General features: G+C 40.3%; 1 protein-coding gene across 1 annotated transcript in view; it reads right to left on the bottom strand.

Moving 5' to 3' along the window:
- Positions 1 to 6,546: 6,546 nt before the first annotated feature.
- Positions 6,547 to 22,966, bottom strand: part of CHST9 (carbohydrate sulfotransferase 9) — a 31,723-nt gene continuing 15,303 nt past the window's right edge. Inside the window, 1 exon segment of the mRNA XM_072329848.1 lies at positions 6,547 to 7,690. Within this exon segment, the coding sequence (XP_072185949.1) occupies positions 6,593 to 7,690 (1,098 nt within the window). The 3' untranslated portion in view covers positions 6,547 to 6,592.

Genomic DNA, 22,966 nt, shown 5'->3' with positions numbered 1-22,966 from the left:
GCTGAACGTAAAGACACAAAAGGCACTTCCAAGCAGTCTCACCATGCAATTTTTGCTGTCCAGTTTCTGAAACTTGTAATTCATCCTTAAAAGGTTTGGCTCATCCTGATCCCAACTGCATTGTCTCAAAGTACTGATAGTGTCACTGTGAAATTGTAGATGACTCAGTTTCCAACATCATGAAGAGTTAGAAAATGCACATAGCCTACAGCCAAGAAGGCTCTTTTATCTCTTATTCAAGTGAGGATGCTGAAATGGAAAATTACCAGGTTTTAGTGGAGAGAATAATCACTTGAGTTACACACAAGTGTTATTAGTTGGAAAATATGAAGAACTTATACTGAAAACATATTGAAAGTAAGGCAATGGGGATCATAGTGTAGCCCAAATATCAAGCAGATAGATAAGAAATTCCATTAGAAAATGTGTCAGAGATTTCTTCAGTGATAGAGAGCAAGGAATTTGTAGACAGGAGACCATTCTAAATAGATAATAAATAAAATAGAGACATGCCCCCACTTTTCCTTTGTGTGTTGCAGATACAGAAAGTCCTCGACCATATCAGAAGTTTGGGCACATCACTGGTTTCCTTGGGTTTTGTGATGAGGCCAGAAAGGAGGGGGAAAAAAAAGAAAAAAAAAGAAGAAGAAAAGAAAAAAGAGCCTGGGAAACCCTCTAATTGTGCAGTCTCAGTGGTTTTGTTACTGCTCCAAAATAAGGGGTCAGGGCATAATAGTGCTAGAAAACTTGGTTACTGTAGATTTTACATAACAAGTTCCCAGCTTTTCTCACTTCTCCCATTCATTGTGTGCCCAGTTTTGCAACCAAGACAGAACATAGAACAGATTTCAGCCATAAAGATGTCAGTGGGAGAGCTTGTTTTCCTTTGGTAAACTGCAATAAATTAAAGAAATGCCTTACAACTTGCAGGAGGAGGAAAAAAAAAAAAAAAAAGAAAAAAAAAAAAAGGTGAAAAAAGAAGAAAAACTGAAAATGCTAAAAAGGATCTTTCAGAATGTCCTGAATTTTTCCCCTGCCTTTTTCACAGCTTAATTTGAAAGGTATGGCATTGGCAAACCGCCTCTACTGCTTTCTGGTAGCAACACCTTCATTAGAAGCCTCTGTGAGCACAGGTGGTGCAGAACCCTGGGCTCACCATGGACACTTACCTGAAGGCAGTCACAAAGATTCAGGAAGAAACAGAAAAGCACCTGCTGGCAGCATAGCTGAGGCACAACAGTTTTGACCAACCTCAGTTCTGCACTTGTGTTTCATGGTGGAAATGCCATCCTCCCTTGGAGCTGAGCTTTTGCTGCGCTGCAGTCTTAAAGTACTTTCATCAGAGATACAGTAGTATGACAGCAATTCCTTATCGTGCACTGACACCTCCAGCCACAATTACCATCGTCTCCCCTTATCATTAGAGGTTTTCCTTCTGTCCCTATACTTTGTCTCTCTTTTTTTAAAACAATAGCAGAAGTCACAGAAAAGGTGAAAGCTGGTGTCTGTTGCTTGCAGTGCATTATAGGCGGTAACTCCATAATGCTCCTGAAAGCAGGAGGAGCTGGAGGAATGTGGACCTGGGCACCAGGTAATGCAGCTCTGCTGTCTCAGAGAAGGCAGGAGTTTGCCTTCATGAGTGGAATCCATTAATGTCACTTAGATCTCCTTTCTGATTCTGCAGAGTGTCCAAGTAGAGCATCATTTTATTTAGAGCCGTGGCACCAACACTGGGCTTGGAATACAATGCAAAGGCAAGATTCTCAGCCTGTCTCTGTCTGCTCTCATCTGTACAAAAGAACCGGAGGGGCACTTTCCCCTGGTTAGACAACCTGGCACTGCTTTTATGCTGAGGCAATGCCTGGGCAGGCTTGACAGATGCACAGTGTTTTGAAACAGAGCTTGCATTCTTAAGGCTGCCAACTGCACAGAACAGAGCTGAATGGTGCAGTTCTTGGCTGGAACAAAACTGGGAAGTCCCTGGCTTCTTCCATTCAATTGGAAATAAAATATAAAGAAAGGGCACGAACATCCTATAAGTTCCATACTAAGACCTTACTTCAAAACACAGCTATTTATGTGCAGAGCACAAAGCCTTTAGCAGAAAGCAAGTGGTATAATTATCATCCATTTACAGGCCTATTTTGCCATTGGGGAAACTGTGGCAGACAGCAGGACATGTTGCTCAACAAGCATGTGAAGTTACAAAGCATAGAGGAGAATCCAGCTGTCTGAAGTCCACATCTGCTACTGTAGATATAAGCAGAGCTACATCTCAGCTATCTATGGAACTCCCTGCAATTAGCTATAGAGCAAAGAGCTTAGCCATTATCTCCTCAATCAGATACGCCTATGAACACCTAATTTCACAGAAAGCATCCTCAATAAACTAAATAGAATCATATGCTCATAGAATCATTAAGGTTGGAAAAAACCTCTAGGATCATCTAGTCCAACCATCAACCCGTTCCCACCATGCCCACTAACCACGTCCCTCAGTGCCACAACCACACAGATTGTGAATACCTCTAGGGACAGTGCCTCCACCACCTCCCTGAGAGGCCTGTGCCACTGCATCACCACCCTTTCTGAGAAGACATTGTTCCTAATACCCAACATGAACCTCACCCGGAGCAACTTCTATTGCTCATTCTGTTGCTGTTACCTGGAAGAAGAAGCCAACCCTCACCTCGCTACTACTTCCTTACAGGTAACTGTAGAGAACAACAAGGTCTCCCCCGAGCCTCCTGTTCCTCAGACTTAACATTTCAGACAGCAGATCAGTTGCATGTATCTGGGGCTATGGGCAGCTTTCCTTTGCTGAGTCAGTTACATCTCCTATTACTTCGTGTTCCTGCTCTTGCCTCTGGACTACAAATGAATTTCTAGATACAGGACAAGTACATCTGTATTTTTTATGAAGTGTAACAATTTATGGCTTGATTTCAGACATCAGTTTCCAAAGCCAGATTCATTTAGTTCTGAAAGCATCACAGCAGGTTACATGGCTGATAAACTGGTTTTAACATAACAGTTAAAAACACTTATCTGATGCATGGCTAGCCTGAAGGCATGTACAACAAAGACTTTTATATATAACCCACATATGCAATACAGAGCTCTATTAAAATATTTTCCTCTCAGACTTCTGAAAAGTGTGATACTGTAATTTTCATTTAAATTTAAACTACATTTAAAATTAAAGTGATGATCTCCAATGACCCATCACTGAGATAGACCGGCCTGAGGCAAGAGTAGCTCCAATAATTTCAGCCTTTTGGGAGATTTGCACCAGAGGACATTTCAGAGGGCTGTGCCCTATTTGATTGCACTGTGTCTGCACTCCTCTGACTGCTAGTGAGCAACAGCTTGGCTTTGAAAGAGGTAGGAATGATGGCTCTTGCAAGCCAAATTGTACATGGAGAGATGCGTTTACCTTATTTGGGGAAAAATAGCAAGAAAAGGAGAAGGTACATCTATGAAATCTAGTTTATTTTCAAATCAATACTGATTCAGTAGAAAAGCAACAATGGAATGTTATCTTCCCCAAATTTTTGCTTCGAAAGGGGAGCACAATGGTGATGTTCAGAACAGACCAAACAGTCAATGTAGTGTTCTCTTCCCACTTGAGCCCTGCTGCAGACTCTGATGGCTTTACAGGACACAGCTTATCCTTACAACTGATCTGCATTACAGAAGACCTTCAAGATCTTCAAATGAAGAGATGCTTGTAACTAAAAAGCATTTACTATAATGGAGTCCGATAAAAGAGGGTTCTTTACTATATGTGCAATTGCACTGATGTGGAATGCAATCTCATTCTTCTTCTGCATACATTGTTTTTTTCTGAACATCTGGGTGTAGTAGAGGAGATAGGATTTTATGTAGTTACAGTGGATGGCCTTCAGCTTTTGTTTTTTGCCTCGCACTCTCACAAAATATAAGTTAAGCCACAATTCAGTCTCACACTTTGACCTTTTAAAATTTACTTTTAAAAACAGAGGTTATCTTTTATGCTGCAAATTATGCCTTCATCTCGTATAATCCCATAAGTCAGATATCACAGTCCCACTTCAATTATGCTAAACACTTATGTTAATTTTAAATCATGTAACTTAATTCCTGGCAAAGCAGGCTGGTGATTTTCAAAATGTGGTTAATGAGGCAAAGTACAATCTAGATTCTGCTACTGAGATCATCCGAATCCCTTAGGTCACTGAAGATGACTGTGGAGAGGCTCTTCTTTGCAAAAGTCGGGGTTAGATTTTCAAAAAATGAATTTTTAAGAGCAGTCAGGGGCTCTGAAATCTGAAGTTGAGCATACAAAGAAGTTGAATTACTTTCACCAGAGCCATAAGAACAACAGTGCAGCTAAAACAATTACACTTCTGTGCCCATGCGCACTTCAAAAGCCTTAAGTAGCGTCCTCCCTTTTTAAATCACAAATGCAAACCATACCAGATTTTCAAGATGACAGCCCAGGGACCTGGTGCCTATGTCCACGGATGCATGCAAATCAGTGTCATTTTCCCTCTCATCTGCAGAAATCAAACATTTGGTAATAACTTCTTACACCCTCTCGACTCAAACAATGGCTTTATCTGAGAACAGCTAGTAGATGAAATCTTATGAGACTGTACATCTTTTTCAATACAATTACATCCCTCTCCACCCCCAAATCTCTTTCATTCTCTGGTCAGATAGGCTGAAAGCTTGTCGCCAAAGCAAGCTCAACTTTAGGTCTCCAAAGAGCTTGAGCTTTGTAAAATATTACTACATATTTCTCTGCATTAAAGAAATAATTCAAAACATGCATTAATTCATCTCCACTCTTTATGAGCATGTTAAACTTTTCATTCACATACGGTTTGGGGAACAAATTGGTATATAAACCTCTCCTTTTTTTGTCTGTAAATTAATAATTAATTAATAAACACCTACAGCAGGCAAGATAAAGCAAATATATAGAAATCAGAAGGTTGGTGTACACTGATTTATTATTCAACTTCTCTGATGACCTGGAAGAAGTCACTTCATGGCAAGAGAGAAGCAACCAGAATTTGAGGCACTTACCTGAAGGAAGGCATCTGACAGTCCCATCCCAAACACTACAGGTGTTAACACCCGTGGTCTATCTAGGCACAACGATGGCTCACAAAGTAGTAATGTGCTTACTTCCCTAAGGCATCCACATACTTCCTTGTTGGTTCTAAACATATGCACCCCTCCAAGACTCCTGCAGCTGATGGCTTGTAGGCTTTTTCTTTCCCGCCTTTGTTCCACAGCCTTTGCCATGGGTGCCAGTAGCCATCTCTGCCTTTGGCTGACAAGTCTGCTCTAATCTCTTCTTCTCAGAGCAGATCATCCTGTCTTAAGAAGAGATGGGAAGAGCCTTCTGGGCTATGTGCTAGCACCATAGAGGCAGCAAATAAACTTTCTCCTCTTCTGTGGTGAAAACTAAGGGAGAAACAAGCAATGAGGGTATGTGAGAAAAATGGTCTCTCTCCCTGTGGGTCACAGGAACCCACAATTACTCCTCTGGAAGGAATGATGTCATATATACGCACAAGATGAAAGAAAGGACAGCAACAGATCTGGTAATGAGCAGTCATTTCACTTGCTTGTCCGCTGATTTCCCTCTATCCTTTTTGTAGAGATTTCTTCTCCTCCTGGGACATCCTGTGCAACAAATTGCCAGGGCCTGGGCTGATGATTGGATACTGGCAGACCAAGAGCAATCGCTGCAATTGCAATGCAACTGCTTCTTGATATAGACCATGCCATATCCCATAGCCACCACTCTAAGACTTTGCTTTATTGCTAAATATGAAGACTATCTTAAATACTGGTACTACAGCATTCATCATTTGATTGACTGCAGTATAAAATTAAAATGTTAATTTTAATGCATGCGTCAGTTCTCTGAAAGGAGGGCCATGTGTCGTCTATAGTACATCAGTCAAAATAGGGTAGTGGACTGTGACTTCAGATTGCAGGCTTACCCAAACTTATTCTGCTAAACAGCTGAGTTGCTGAGTCACTTGCAGTGTTAAGCATCTGTACTCATGACCATCCTCCAATGTAAAAAGCTCAGGTCTAAAAGTAGCTGTAGTCTAATGGTAATCAAACAACCAACTCATACAACTGAGAATCCGCAAACATCTTTAGAAAATTAGCCAATGTTTCTTTATTAATAAGAGACAGAAAGTAAAAAAATGCATTCAAAAATAGTTTCGAAACCAATTTATGAAGCAGACACATCAGAAAGAATCGTACTACTCTGAATGATTTTTTCTTAAACCATTAAAGAACTTTAGGTAAGCTAATGTAACATCTGGCTGTGCTACCTCTTCCACAATAATGGTAAAAACAGCTTTTTCAGGCATTTTACTGCAATTTATGCTGTTTATGGGTCTTCCATTTTTGGTGCAATTTCTTGTAACTTTATGTCACTACAGTTTATAAAACCCGCACTAAGTCAACACAGCTCCACTTAGCAGCTACTTTGTTTCCTTTCAGGGGTAGTATCAAAGCAGTTGTTCTGAATCTCAACATGATAAATTTCTAATATAAGCCTGAAGCTATCCCGGTGCTATACAACTGGTGATGTATAATTGAACATTAAATAATCCAAGTAATAGAAGTCGTAGGTCAGCTGTCTCTCCTCCTTAGACAATTCCTTTAAGTATTGCCTCACTACTTCTGCACTTGTTCTCTCATCAGAGGAATGTCTGTCTTTGAATCTAGGAAACTTCAGCTCAGCTGGAGCACCTACCAGCTGCAAAAAGTAATTGGCGTCTTCTTCCAGAGTTTCAAACTTTCCTATAAAATCATAGTTGATGAGGCAGGGATAGCAGAGCTTACTGACTTGCTCCCAGTGAATGTCCATTCCTACTGGACGATGGGAATCTAACAGATACTGGATAAACTCCTTGAACCTAACTCCTGATCCTGTTTCCAGTGCCTCCTTATTTGCATTATGTCTATACTTCTTAATTATTGCCTTCCCAAACACTGGATGGTAATAGCTATTCGGATGTTCAAACTTATCCCTGAAGGCAGATACCAGTCTTTCCAAAGGATCACGTACAAATACAGTCTTGGTGTATGTGTTCAAACGTGTGTATATTCCTTTTAGGTCATAACTGTCCAGTTTCCTTAGGTGCTTTCCATAGTGCACATCATCATGGGAAATATTGCGTACCGAAGTGGCAAGTCCATTGAGGACCATAAGGACCCTTTTCCAGTTGGAGCAGCCTGCTTTTGGCACCTCACAGTACAGGACCTTGTGCCTGTCCTCCACATAAATTCTTGACACTATGTGCACCAGGTGAGTTCTCAACTTCTTCATACTGTTGTGTTTCTTGCAGAACTCATATAGGAAGGACCTGCGCTTTTCCTGGATGCTATCGACATCCTTCCACTGGTCACCTGTAACCAAAGTCTTGTTCAAAGGGTGCAGCACAGGGGATAAATACACCTCTTTGAACTGGCTGAAGGGCGACTTGCTGATCTTCTGGTGGTCAGACAGTCCAGGCACCAAGGAGACAGCTACTGCACCAAAAGGGTCGGCCTTATCCTGCCACTGCTGGCTGCCCATGATGGCCACCTCCTGCCTACCAAGTCCAGGAGGAATATGCCTGCTCTGTGTCACTCTTCTCTGCGTCTCTGGAGGTGGGAGCATGAAATCCTGTAAACATGAAAAAAAGCAGACCTTAAAATGCAGACACAGCACAGCTGAGCCCTATCACATTCTGACAGTGGCACAGACAAGTAAGGTGCCCTAAGTACTACAAACCCTATTTTGAACCACTTGATCAATACATCCAGTTTAGCAACAGGCTGGGCTAATTACTGGAATTCATACACACTAGGTACAACAGGCCTTCCTGCAAAAGCAAATAGCTTATACCAAATTTTTTAAGACACAGATGGATGCAGATATTCCTAGCAGGGGTGTTCAGCCTACTCAATGCCTATTACTTTTACCCTCCATGAGAGCACTGGTTTAATTACACTGCTACTAATAGCTTTCTAAACTGAGCCAACTGAGGACAGCTGAACCAACTGCTGGTGAACCTGCTTCTACCACTGTGAGCTGAAGTCCTTGCCCCCCAGTGGCTGCGCAGCCAGTGCTGGTAGTAGGGAACCAAATGAAGGCTCTTGAGTAGGTGACATCAGTAGGTTTGAATAGGGTAGAGCGACAGCTGACCCCCTCTCCAAAAAGTTTCTCTTCCTGATCCCTATGGATAGGTCACAGAAGCAGCAAGCATAGAGCTGCATGCAGATAAAGTGTTTGTCATACAGAACCTGAGCTAGCTGCAGTCAGAGCCAATAGGGCAAAAATAAGTGTTTTCAAAGCTTATTCCATCTGACTTATTTAAACATCAACATTAATGTCACCAACTAACTAAACATCAACTAGTGACCTTGCAAAGAATGTAAGAAGATGAGACTTTCCTCCCAGACATCTCTTCTAGTGCCGCCAGCTTCCATGAAATCCATGAGCTGCAGGAACAGCAAAGCTCAGGTCTGTGTTTTGTGGTCAAATTCTCCAAATTATCATGCAAAGACATTCTTGCATCTTAACTATTTCTGTTCTCTCATTCTTGAGTGGATTCTATTGTGTTTACTGTAGCTTGCACATTTTTTCCTCCTTCCAGCAGGCAAACCTGCAGCACTGGGATATCTGTAAAACTGCCTGTTTCTTTGCATTTCTGAAAGGAAGGATATTGGTCAATATGTTTCTAAATATCCCATGGCAAACACCAGATAGGCAGATGGACACCCATACACAGACCATCTGATTTCATAGGTGTAACATTTTTGGAAACCCACACAGAAAGATTCTACTGCCATAACGTGATTAAACATTTACCGGAAAGTTGATTTGTGGACTAGCAGACCCTAAGCGTGGGTTTTGGAGGATAGAAAAGTTCACAGACCAATAAATAAAGCTGTTAACAATTCAGAGGGATAATGTAAGAAATGGAAATGCATTGAACACAACTTAAATTCCAGTTTGATATAAAGCCTACAGAAAAAACTGTCAGTTTGAAGAAAAGTTAGCCTATCATCTTGACACGTATTGATTTCCAATGAGACAAACTAATCTGAGGGGGAAGGCCATTGGGTACTGCCACAAGCCACTGACTTAGCAAACATTTGTTTATATTGAATAGAATAAAATGATTTTTGTACTGGTGAAAGCAATAAAAGAAGAGAGCCATGAAGGACCTGCACACCTAAGAGACTATGTGTCAGTGTTTTCAGTCTTGCAGAAGGATAACAGTTCTTTCAGTTTGGTCTCATCTGTTTTTCTCATATAATCTAATTTTAGTGATCTGTTATTTCATGGTTGATGTGTAATAACAGAAGGTAGTCCTGGTACTAAGAGAGGGGATGACAACAGCGACTTACAAATGCTACTGTAGAACAACAGACCTACAAACTATTTGAATTTTTTTTTTTTTATCTTAAGAGTAACATTAAAGGATGAAAATGAAAAATATGGGCTAAAGAGAAATCAACACAATACAAGGCTCGGCAGAGACAGGAACAAAGCAATCAATGTTCCTAAATTCATCAGTGCAGATCTGGGGTATTTTATAATACAGAAGACAGTCCCCCAAAACTGTGACTGGACTGGGGTACCCCAATGCAGAAAACGTTCAGGAGGAGGTCAAGAACCTTGTGACTTCCTATGCTATGTAACACTAATTTAGCAGTTGATTTCTGAGGACACTTGAGTACAAAAACACTTAACAACCAGAATTTCAAACTAAAGCTGCTAAAATGAGCCCAACTCTTCAGAGGAAGAGTTCAGATTCCTGAATTAAGTCTATCATCTAGAGCCAATGGAAGATGCTTTGGTTCCACTAGGCCAGAATGGAAGAGGAAAGACTGAAGGTGGGTGGTATGATTTTATCCCCTTTCAAAGAGCCCACATGGGATGCAGGACCAACCTCAGAGAATAATCTGAGTTGATACCAGAAGGGGGCTGTAATTCATCCTCAGAAACTGTGAATGCATCTGTATGAATCAATACTAAAGGATTTTTCAAAGGATTAGAAGACTTCGTAGAAAGACAGGCAGAACTATTCAGAGAAAATACAGGAAACACCCTAAAGGGACAACGTGCACAGTGGGAGTCACTTGAAAGGGGCTCCCTCTCAGCAAGACAAGGCAAAAGAAGAATTAGAGAAAAAAAAAAAAATCTCCAAACAGAAGGAAAAAAAAGAGCCGGGGAAAAACAATGGAAGTTCTGAGGGGCAAAAAATATCTAAATAGGTAAAATGCTGCTATATGCTTCCCCTCTCCACTTTCCTTTCTCATTCAGATACACTTCCCAAAGTGAATGAAACAGTAGTGAGTAATAAATGTTCTTATAAACTCTGAGAGAGGTTGTATGCTTTCAGTAAATGCCAGCTCTAACTTGCTATATTTAAGGATGGGAACAGATAATGATAATTTTCAAAGGCACGCGTAGCTGTTCCACGGCCAACTGTTTCAACTGAAGAATTAAATTAAAAATAACGCTAACTATACACTTGCCTAAGTATCTAGGCTAGTAGCCTGCAAGGGTAAGATGAGTTGGATCAGGCTTTGCATTTGATGAGAGACATTTAAATAGAAAGTTTTTTGGGAAACTACCTGTTCAGCTACATGTTGAATAAGCATTGCGGTATTTCTTAAACAAAACTACCTAATTCTGGTCTGCTTAACTATTACAAATCCAAAATGCTGGGAAAGGATTTTAATGTTTTATAACACCAGACTTACATGATGTTAAGTGCTTTCTTTGTCTTCTCCTCACACCAGTGGTTTTTCAGTGCTCATTTCCTGACACTTTGGAGAACTGAACTTCATGCTATGCTGACTTTATTTTGAAGAAGAAATGTGAAAATAAGAAAATTCAAAACCAATAACCATTAATAAAAATAAAAATGCATGGTCATTACAATTATCTTCTTAACAGTGCAGCAGCCCACAAACTGATGGGCCTCACCACTTTAGAACATGCCTGATCCAAAAGGCAACAAGCAGACAATCCTCTAGCAGTTACTAAATCTGGCTCCAGACCTTCCAATGCAAAGGGTCCTACCAAACTCTTCCAGACATGTGTCCAAATGCAGGTATGGCCATTCATGGCTTTCCAAAGAAAAGCTAAGTTTGGGAACCAATCACTTGGCGTGGGAGATAAACACAATGGTCACCTTGGATAGAAGCAAGTTTGACTTGAGACACTTGACAATCTGTGCAGCAGGTTGGGCATATTTCATCCAAGAATTAAAATCTGGTGCAGTGTCGCACCCTCGCCAGTAATTATATGGAGTGCTGACACCTTCGTTTGCATTAACACATTTGAAAGCAAGTTAAGAAATGGCCAGGAGTCTAATTTAGACAAGTGCGCACATGACATCTGTCTCGATTTAGTTGGGCAGGAGCAGTAGATAGATTTAAGATTTGTATTCCTTCGAATACAATGAAAAAAGGAATTTATAAAGAGTGTTAGTTTAATGCTTGACTACTGAAAGGCAATCTATTGAAGCTGCTGAAACATAAGGCTTTTTTTTTATTTTTATTTTATTTATTTATTTATTTATTTTTTAGGTCATTAATGGATTTATTCAGTCATTTTTATTTCTGGAGATTCCTTTCCACTACTCCATCCAAAAAATGATTTTCCTCACTGTAAAAATAAGTAGCCAATACTTTCTTTTACACACACTGAAATCGGCCTTTCCTTTAATACCTTCACAAGCCACTGGGGTAGAAAAGACTGACTATTGCCAAGAATGCTTAAGACTCATCCAATTATGCTTTGTGGTGGTTTTACAATGCACTTGTGGGATCTCATCTAGACAGTTTGCAATTAGAGCATCCTGCCATGCAAAAAAAGATAATGATGTATTGAAAAGGATGATATTCCAGGGCTGATTTGCAAATATTTAATGGCCTGCAGTGCAGACAATGCAGTGTTTCCTAAACGTTTTAGTGCTGTTTCTTATTTTTACTAACAAGAGTAATAAAATGAAGTGATTCTAATAGAAAACATAGGACAGAGAACAAAGGAGGAAATAAATACTCTATTCTATTGTGCTTCTATCTATGTGGGAGTCAGATGCAGGGAGAGTCTCTTCTGGGACATCTTCTCATTTTTTTAAATGTACTCTGTGACTACCTGATAAGTGAGCACAGGGAGAACACCTTCTTGATCCAGGTCTTTAGATGCTGGCAGCTTCAGTACCAAAGGACTTCAAAGAAATATTCTCTTACTTGGTTTGGAGATGGGTGAGTCTTTGCAAAGGTTATACATATTTTAAGTAGATGAGATTAAGGTTTAAACTAACAAATCTTCCACTGAATTGAACAGTTAGGAAGGATTTTTCCAGAATTATAGTAGATGGTTTGAATTCTAATTGAAATATGGGGAAAACACAAGGGTCTGTTCAGTCTGGGGAAAAGAAGAGTGAGAGGCAATCTGATAATTGTTTATAAATGTCTAAAGGGAGATGGGGGGCAAATGGATGAGGCCAGACTTTTCTCAGTGTTGCACAGGGATAGGAGAAGGAGTAATGGCCTAAAACTTGAACACAGGAATTTCAGTGCTAACATGTGGAAGACCTTTTTCACTGTAAGGATGACAGAGCACTGGAACAGGCTGCTCAGAGAGGTTGTGGAGTCTCCTTCTATGGAGATATGCAAGACTCATTTGGACACCTACCTATGCAACCTATTGTAGGGTACCTCCTTTAGCAGGCGGGTTGGCCTCAATGATTTCTTGATGTCCCTTCTAACCCCTGCAATTCTGTGATTCTGTGAAAATCTGGAATGACTCCATCTCCAGTATGCCAGTGAAGCCTGGAACCATTACTACTTTAAGTGTAAAAACGTGTCTAAGTATATATTTGCTATATTCATGTATGCCCAAGTTTCCTTAAGCCTGCAAGAAGAATGGTTAGAAATGCATTTGCAAAGCATAATTCAGAGCGATCAGAATTCTCTGCTGCAATGTTACCTCAGCTAATGAGTACATATGCCTACAACTTTCTCATATCATTGAAGCTGCATAGTTTAAAATTGTAAAGGAAAATCCCACAGGACTTCCCAATGAAGAGACTGGCCACAAGTGACAGGCAATGCTGATGAGGTGCCTTGCCTTCTGTGCAATGCAGACAAACCTTAGGATTCATCACCTGTGTTTAAAACAACTGCTCCAGAGACAGGCACCAGCAACTTCTCTCCTTGCAGTGGGGTAATGAAGTTTTTGTCTTACTTATTTCAGGCAGATCACCATTGCTACATTCCTCACAAGCCAGAGGTATCCCTTGTGACCAGTGCAAGTCCAGTGGAAGTACTTCTGTCAGAGATGTACAGTGTTGCCATGTGGTTTATATGCAATTCCATTATGAAATGAGACTACTGTAATTTGAACTTTTCACAGTTCTTTCTGCCCCTGAAATTCTCAAAAGATGATTAAAAAATAGCAGCAGGCTTAATGTTTCCTCAGGATTAAGATCTAGGAATATTTCTTACGCAGAGCCACCAGTTGTAAACCTAACAGTCAATAACAACAGATAGAACACACTCCTATGAGATATATATTCCTAAACCTACTTGTACGAAACACCATTACTATTACTAAATTAGCTTGGGGGAAAATAAACTAAATAAAATGAGCATAGGAGGTGCTCAGAGTTTCCTGCAGAAACTAATGAAGAGACAAACTTAGTATTTTGTAGTTGAAACACAGTCAGGTCCAGGGGAGGTACCTGTGAACATAAAGCCAGACACAAACAAGAAAAGCATACAAAAGTAAGAAAAAAAAATACTGCAGATAAGTTTTCATTAACAGATACCAGACATTTTGAGTGCTGCTCTTCAGAACAGTTTTGTGAATCAGTGACTACTGCCCCTTGAATCAATCAGCAGAAAGCTAGGCATCTCACTGCAGCGTGACTGAGAGTTATGCCAAGGGCACAGACAAAGAAGTGTGTGAGGAAGAAAAGGTAAGAGGGAAAGAGGCCTTTTTTTCTTTCTTTCTTAATTGCTTTGTGTTTGGTTTTGTTTGTTTGTTTGTATTTTGTTACTGTTGTTTGTTTGTTTTGCTTTAGTTTTAAATGTAGTATGGCTCAATGTCAGGAAATCACAGAACTGCTAAGGCTGGAAAAGACCTCCAAGATCATCTAGTTCATCCATCAGCCAGTCACCACCATGACCACTAACCATGTCTCCAGTGTCACATCTATCCTGTTGAACACCTCCAGGGACAGTGACACCTTGGGCAGCCTGTTCCAATGCCTCACCACCCTTTCTGAGAAGAAATTTTTCCAAATATCCAACCTGAACCTCCCCTGGCACAACTCAAAGTCACTCCCTCTCATCCTACTGCTGTTACATGGGAGAAGAGGCTGACCCTCACCACACTACAGCCTCATTTCAGGAAGCTGTAAAGAGTGATACGGTCTTCCCTGAGTCTTCACTTCTCCAAACTGAACATTCCCAGTTCCTTCAGTTGCTCCTTATAAGACCTGTGCTCAGCTTCCTTGTCCTTCTCTGGACACCATCCTGTGCCCTGACCATCTTTCTTATAGTGAGCCGGAGTGGAAAAAAATGTGGAGAGCACCACTAGTCTAGAGCTAGTTTTGGAAAACAACCCAGATCCATGGGTCACTGGGAAAGAAGAGAGGCCTAGAATGGCAAGATAAACCCGTCCCGATACCCTTTCCCTTCTCAGTAAAGGGACAGGAAGAACTAATTTGTCTGTGCCCAAGAAGTCTATGAGATACTGCAGGCTTGGCACTGGGCTCTCCTCCTCTCCCTGCCTCCAAGTGCAGAAAGCACAGTCACCCATGCTAATGAGGCAAGACAGTCTGCACCAGCCACTTCAACATGCTGATTCATATGGTCAGCAGCCTGGATGAAGGAAATTAATCTCTAATTTGACTTGTCAATTCTTGTTCAAATCTGGAATTAATTCCCCCCCAGTTTCCACCTTCACAGTCAAAACATGGTTTCTCCAAAACATGTTCAAAATGGGACAGATAAGAAAGATCGAGGCACTGTTAATAGAAAAAGTCCCAATTAAGATGCCATAGTTATCAGAAACTAACAGTTTGTGTGACAGATTAAAAATTCATCAGGACAGTTGCAAGGAAGTACTGGAAACAAAAACAAATGCCCTACCTTATTAACAACAAAGAAACCACTGTCAGGTTTGATCAGTGGTAATGATAAATTGTTTTCTGGGTAGTGCAATGCTGATGCTACTCCACTAGCTTTCTGACAACAGTTTAATGGGACTTGTCCTTCACAGAGTAATTTACAGACTTGTAAATAAGTAGAGATGTTACAACCCAAACTGTCTGTGTTTAGACAGGAGCTGCACCCAGTTTACATGGAGCACTTCTCTCTAGCTGTGTAGCTAAAACACAGTGTTACTAAAGGACAAATTTCAGATCACAGACCATTTACATCACCATATTTAGCCTTACCTCATTCCTATGCAGTCACATTCATTTTGAGAACAGGTCGTCCGGTATGTTCAACCTGTATTTAATTCTTAGCTCAGTCCTCCTCCTATATGTCTTCTTAATAAAACCTAAATAAGCCACTGCAGTCAGTGACCAGAAAGAACAATGTTGTGCAAAAGCAGCTTAAATAACCTGAAATTCAGAACTGACTCAGACTAAAATGATACTTGTTCAATGAAGAAGAACATTATAAAAGAGTACTTCAGGGTTCCACTGACTGGTAGGTTTACTATAAGCATATGGAGAGTTTAAATTTGAAGACGACACTTTCAGGTAATCATAAAATATTATATATGGGTCTCTTATTTAAGTTCATTAAATAATGTTATGGTACCTAGTTTCTCATAATTTAAAGCACAGAAGCAAGTCAAGTAATCTAAACAGTATCCTCTGTTGACATGTAATTCTAAAAATCATTAATTCCAAGTGCAAGGTAATTCATATATACAGTCATTTTACAAAGAGGAAAATAAATAATGTCTCTTGCACATTCACAGCTCAATGCCATTTTGCCACGTTTCTTGATGAGTCACGGTGGTCTTTTGGATCTAGCAAGGGTTTCGCAAGAAGCTGGGAAAATAGGGGGTTTTCCTAGTCACAGCAACAGCCAGATAGGCATTTTTGAGTACACTTGATATTTTAAACATCTGTTGTTTAAAATAAAGGGGTTATTACTGGAGGCTAGATACCAACATCTGTTCATCCAGGGGAATTAAGGTCTTTGTCCTGGCACTTTATGACCAACACCAACCCTGCATCAGAAAAATCTGATTTTCCTGGGCACCACCTCTATGAAGAGATTCACTGTGTATTTCTCTAGAAGCTGATCTTACTGCTAGCCAATAACTGTAGAGGTTTATTAGATCTGCAAGATCAGACCAATACATTGGCTCCAGGGAGTGCTGCAATTACTAAGTGGGTAAACATCCCTCTATAGTTTACTTTTATTTACAGGAGGGATACAACATGGGTCTTAGAGGCAGAAGAAGTCCTGGGCTTTAAAGAGAAGACAGAGCACAGACTTCTTTATCTCCAGCATCACTGACTCAGTTTTCACAGATATCCCAACAGCATTTTAAGACCTCTCAATATACCCGTACCTCTTTCAGTCCAACCTGGCAGGTGCCAGTTTTCCCAACAAGTTGGTAATTTTTGGGTTCCCAACATACCAATATAAGTGAACAGGCTGGCTCAGTGCTGATGACACCCACAAAGCAACAATCCCATAGGGCTCAGCTACCTCCACCGTAAGGTGATGAATGAGCAGAGGTTACTGCAGACCTGGACTTCATGGTACTATTTCAGTACATCAGTTTCCTTCCTAACCTGCTCCCACAAGCCACAGTGAAGACAGCTATTTAAAGAGTTACTTAGATGTTTGTTTTGAGTAGCCAAATGCAGAGTTTGGATGCATGTTAAGATATCTGGAACAATAATGGGACAAAGAGCATATGCTATACTGTGAAACAATGGATCATAAGCTCAAAAGTCTTTAAATTGCGTACCAAGTGGTTTCCACCAATTGCTTAAAAGCATTACTTTAGCTGCAGACATCGAGCTATGAGCAAGCTGTTCACCAAGCCATTCTCACAAGCAGCAAGACAAGCGGTGGTCTAGTTTTGCAGGGATTTCAGTCACATTTCCTTACCATCTCCCAGGTCAAAATTTCCACTTTCTGCCTATATCCAACTGGTAGAAGCGGTCCATGTGAATGCAGTGGTTCACCAGCTGTATTTCCTCTTGCTGCCCAACCTTCTGCCCTCTCCTGAAATGAGTATGGGATATGATCTTCTGTCCTTCTTTCAGAAAGGACAATATTTCCCATCTTCTTTTGCAACTATGTCAAAGTTAGCTAAAATTGGCCTTGGTTTCAAGCCTTATTGCAGGAGGACTGACAAGGAGAGGGCCTGGCAGTGTGAGTGGAGAGGTCTCCTCATGGAACCAGGGCCATTTGCAATCAGAGACATGTAAAAATGAAGATGAATAAACAAGTGCACTCCTTCCCCATAGAAAAAAAAAAAAAAAAAAAAAAAAAAAGCCTGTAATGTAGTGCTGTGCTTCTGCATATATGGCAATATTTCTCACATTAGTGGCTCTGTTAAGATCCACAGGGACTTTCTGCTGGTAAACAGAATCCATTTCCGTCTTGTCTGCAGGTAAACACACTTATCTTCCAACATAAACAAGACATCATGCTCTTTTAGAAACATTAAGAAAGGTTTCAAAGGAAACTAGGTTCAGTCAAAGAATATTAATGTATATTCAGGCATGAAGAATTCAATTTCCCCAAAATTGCTTTGGAAGAGGCGGTAAGATCTCCAGAGGTCTTAAAACACTTTCTATTCAATCACAATCAACATTATATTCAAATTAGATGACTTTATTGGTAAACAAAAAATAAATACAAATGTATACAGCCCTCTACGTTGACAGACACCTCAAATCTGTATTTGTCTGCATTCATACACTTTTAAATAAATTCATGTGTTCAATTTCACAAAAATAACCATTAATACTTGAGAACTGATTACAATAATAAATTACTGTGGAACAAAATAGGCTGTGAATTTACAAAGGGAATTATTTGCTGCATACTCCCTCTTGACACTAAATGGAAGGTAATATATCCTGTTTTCACAGGAGGGAACAAACTCGCGTTTATGACAGGTAAAAGAAAATACTCCTGTTTATTCTGTGGAAGTTTTTTGGTCTAACTGTCCTCTTGGTATGCGTGTGAGTGGTGTTACAGATCATCAGTGCGCCACCCAAACACTAACTAGTTCAACCACTGTCCTTCTTTGAAGCAGAAGAATGATTAGAAAGGACTGTGCTGCAATTAAGGGCAGATGCATGGGCCAGAACCACAGTGTTTGGTGTGTAACTTGGAGAAAGTTTTTGACCTTCACACTTCATTTTTCAATGTCTGGAAAACAAGGAAAGATAATAATTGCCTACCTCATGTGAATATTGTGATTTCCAATTTCTGATTAACACTGGTAAAAAAAAAAAACAAAACAAACAAAAAAACCCACAACATTCCATTTTACAGAGCGAGAAGGGACTGCCAGAAAGCTGAGGGTCAGGACTGCAACCCAACTTCTCAGCCATTCTGCCTTTCATTCCTCAAATCTCATGTCACTTCTTTCATCACCTTTGCTCAGTGTTCAAACTTCTTCTCAGCTTGTTGCATAGTCCAATTGTTGCTTTTACCACAAGAATCACTCTTAATAAAATATATTTTCATCTATGCACACTGAATATATATTCCTGTTTATACAGCCCAAGCAACTGTTTAATAGAATCAAGAATGTTTTCTCCAAAAGTATACTGAAAAGGTTCTCAAATGAAAGTGTCTGCTATTCCTATTTGAGTAATATTCTCCCCTCATTTTTCTGAGATTCACTATTTCAGTACTATGCAATACTTCATAGGTGAATGATTATCATGTTGTCTGAACTTGTAGATACTGGTATCAGAATCAGATCCAGTCAGAGTGGAAGACAAAAAAGCATTAAGTGCATAGCAAACCTGAACAAGTTTTCCTATTTAGTTTTTGTATCTGATCATATATCAGATATCACCAGAGTGTTGTGCTGCCATTCATGGAGACCTCCACATACTTGTGAAAGTGGTAAATAGAACCTCATGAAATTCAGCAGTAGGAAACACAAAGTGCACCTCAAGGGGAGAACAACCCCAGGGCTGTTTAGTCTGGGGAAGAGGAGGCTGAGGGGAGACCTCATTGCTCTCTTCAAATACCTGAAAGGTGATTACAGCAAGGGTGGGGCTGGTCTCTTATCACTGGTGACAGTTGACAGGATGAGGGGAAATGGCCTCAAGTTGCACCAGGGTAAGTTTAGGTTGGATATCAGGAAAAACTTCTTTACTGAAAAGGTTGTTAAACACTAGAATAGGCTCCCCAAGGAGGTGGTTGAGCTATTATCCCGGGATGTGTTTAAAAACTGGATGTGGTACTCAGGGACATGATTTAGAGGAGGGTTATTATAGAGGAGTGTTAAGATAGTATTGTTAGATTGTGGTTGGACTTGATGATCCTTAAAGGTCTTTTCCAAGAGAGCAATTCTATGATTCTATGAACCCCATGCCCTCTTGTAAGCTGGGGGCTGACTGTCTGGAAAAGGACCAGGGGGTTTTGGTCCTGATCATGAGCCAGCAGTGAGCCTTCATGGCAAAGGTCAACAGTATCCGGCACAGCATTAGGCAGAGGCACTGGTGAGGAAGACACAAGGTGAACAGGAAACAAGTCAGTGGGCAGTAATTATAACAGGAAATGTCACTTGCATATAAGAAAATTCCCAAAGAGACAGTGGAGTCTCCATTCTGGGAGATACTCCAAACCCAGACATAGTCCTGGGAAACCTGCTCTTGCTGACCCTGCTTTGAATAAGGGGGGGTTGGACCAGATTACCTTCAAAGATACCTTCCAGCGTCAACTATTATGGGACTCTATGAAGAATATGAAAGCATTCCCTTTGTTTAGTGGGATAAAATGCAGTAGCTCTTTTGATTGCTTTCAACATTCTAAGTTTGGGGGAACAAAGTAACAGTGAAAAATATGACCTGAAAGCAAGAGAGCCTGTACTTAAAAGCCACTGTACACAGATTGAGCTTATTCTAGCTAGGTCATCTAAGGGGATGAAAAGGAGAGGGGAGAGTACCACAGCAGACCTCAGCATTGACTAAGGAAAAGAAATTGGGCTGATCTTCCATCTTGACATAAGTTTATTACACCACATTGATACCTGATACCTGAAAAATGCATGAGTCACTCCCCAACATGGTCTGCACAATAATCTTACACTGACAATTAAGAGGAGTTTGAGGTTTTTTTCACTTCTTTACTTTGGCAGACGTACAGTTACTCCTCATTCAAGCCTAGGTCTATGAGGTATGTTGCTCCATTACAGCACTTTCTGTGATATTGTACCTCCCCAACCCCATGTGCAGAATGGGAAATCCCCTGTGACAGAGACATTGAAAGAATGATACAACATGCAAGACAGCTCACCTTGAGGAAAGAACTCTTAAGGGACAAAAATGATATGACATATTTTGAAGCACTTCCAACAGACTCCTGACCCAACTAACAATTTCACCACAAAACAGACAAACACCTGAAATTTTTACTCAGAAGTCTGACCACACAAACAACTTCAGCTTCAACATGTAAGTATGAATAATGATAGTTCCCCAGAGCTTCTAGGAAGCACTAGGCAAAACCACATGTAGAAGTATATATGAAGACCACAATGCAGACAGACCTGAGTGGCAAGGATGAAACAAAGAGCTGCCTTCAGACTCTGACTGGCAGTCTGCAATGTGTTTTATAGCTGAGACACTCACACAGTTAAAAGCACAATGTCTGTTCATACCTTCTTGCATTTCCTGTAGCAGTAGTTAACATTCTACAGCTAATCATGCTGTAGATTGGTGCTAGGATTTACCCTGAAGTTGCAAAGGTAGTTACAACTGGATGACCCTGCTCAGGTAGAGTGGTAGATGACAACTGATGTTACACAAACACTTAACACAAAAGGGTGCCTAAGGAAAACCAACTAATACTTCATGATGAAAGTGAACAAGAGACCATAAAGGTGATAACTGTGGACAGTGGGGTTGGGAAACAGATACTATCATCATCATATGTTTGTATAGTATTTTTGCAAACTTGTTTAAACTTTAGGAGCTAAGAACCATGAAGAAAAATCAGTGGTGTTTAAGATGTCTGAAGTCCCAAACTTCCATATTTATCCATTCCCCAACCCTACCCTGTTTCACTTGGTTCTCAACAAGACATCTCCTGCCACTTGCCCCTTCACACTCTTGCTCCTGTTGAGTTGCAATATCATCCATCTTTTACAGAACCTCACTGAGATTTCTGTCAGGCAGTTTAACTTAGTACTGTTTCATTGGCATGAAAGACAACCACAAGACATTAAGTCACAAAAGTACCTCATCCTGAGTATAAAATATCTGATTCAGTGCAAGGAATAAAAAGAACCTTCTCAGGGGAGGTACTCCATTAAGATCAACTTTAATTTAAACCTTTTTACTGAAGTAGTATTAAATCATACATGCAGTGCCTCTGCAATAGCATTCGAAGTTAGATACTTGGAAGCAAAATGATTTTCTAAAATGTTCCTCCATTTCTTCGAAATCCAAAGGAAGTTAGTTTGGAATTGAGCATCACCAACTTCACTGGTATCCACTTTGAAATGACCAGCTCCAATTCAACTTTTTATAGCTTTATCTGTGTACAGCCTTCACATATGACAGTAATGGAATTTTACTGAAGAATTAGATGAGACAGAGCAGCTCAGCAGTTTGAAGAGAAGGCAGTGGCATGCAGAAAGACTGAGATCAGGTACACAAAGCATGGGAGCAAGTCCACCTTTTGCAACTACAACAAACATCTTTTTTATCACAACCTACTCTTCCTCAGCAAAGGGCAATGTCCTCCACTGAGCTGATTCTGTCACAGGGAAACAGTAAAGAACTGTATCTCCAAAAAGCCATCCACAACCTTGTCAATGTTGCCTCAAGTTGTATTTCAAAAATACAACTGCCCCCCCTTCTGGCCAATAAGGACATCCCAAAATGCTTTGGCAGGCATTTCAGGCTAATTTTCAAATGCAATTTAGTTTATAAATGTTAATTAGTCTTGTTTTAGGATACAAACTCTCAGTCAAAGCACAGAACTTCCATTAACTTTCAGAACATTTTAACATTTATTTAGGGAAAAAAAAAAAGAAAGATTATTTTCTGCTTGATGGAATGCTAAGTTTGGGGGTAAATATGTTTACTCTTTAATTGTTTGAGATAACGGGGAGGATCCAACAGCTCTAATGGAACAAAGCTATGGTTATTAGTTGATGTCACAGGACTAAGCCTCCCACAGGCTTCCAGACTGGCAGGTCCCTACTTGGTCAGGAGATATGCCAGGTCAAGACACTGCATGTGAGTGACATTTGTACAATGCTGTGCCATGGCAGGAAAAATGCTGTCAAAGCCAAGCTGTGCACAGCTACCTTGGGTGGTCAGTCACCTAATGGGTTAGTCCTCCACCTAGATCATCAGATAATGGCCAGGTATGATGCCAATGCCTCAACTGGTGGCTCAGGAGGAAGATTACTTAATCTAGGGCTATTGCAGAAATACCAACATTTTAGTGATTGATTTTTAAGCGACTTACAAATAAATCTCACAAACAGCACAAATACCCACTTATATAGCATTCAGGTAACAGCATTCAGTAAGAGAATGTGGACCTGTGAAACTCTAACACACCATTTCTTTACAAGTCAAGTCCTTCCAAGAGCATATTCTTTAGGAAAGCTATGTCTTTCCTCTTCTCAATATGGCTAAGGGAAATTTTACTTCAGTATAGTTTCTTATATCCTTTTCATGAT

Source organism: Excalfactoria chinensis, chromosome 2, assembly GCF_039878825.1.
Source record: "Excalfactoria chinensis isolate bCotChi1 chromosome 2, bCotChi1.hap2, whole genome shotgun sequence".
In the NCBI taxonomy this organism is placed as follows: Eukaryota; Metazoa; Chordata; class Aves; order Galliformes; family Phasianidae; genus Excalfactoria; species Excalfactoria chinensis.
The sequence above is the reverse complement of the archived record's forward strand: the minus strand, read 5'-3'. Positions and strand labels throughout refer to the sequence as shown.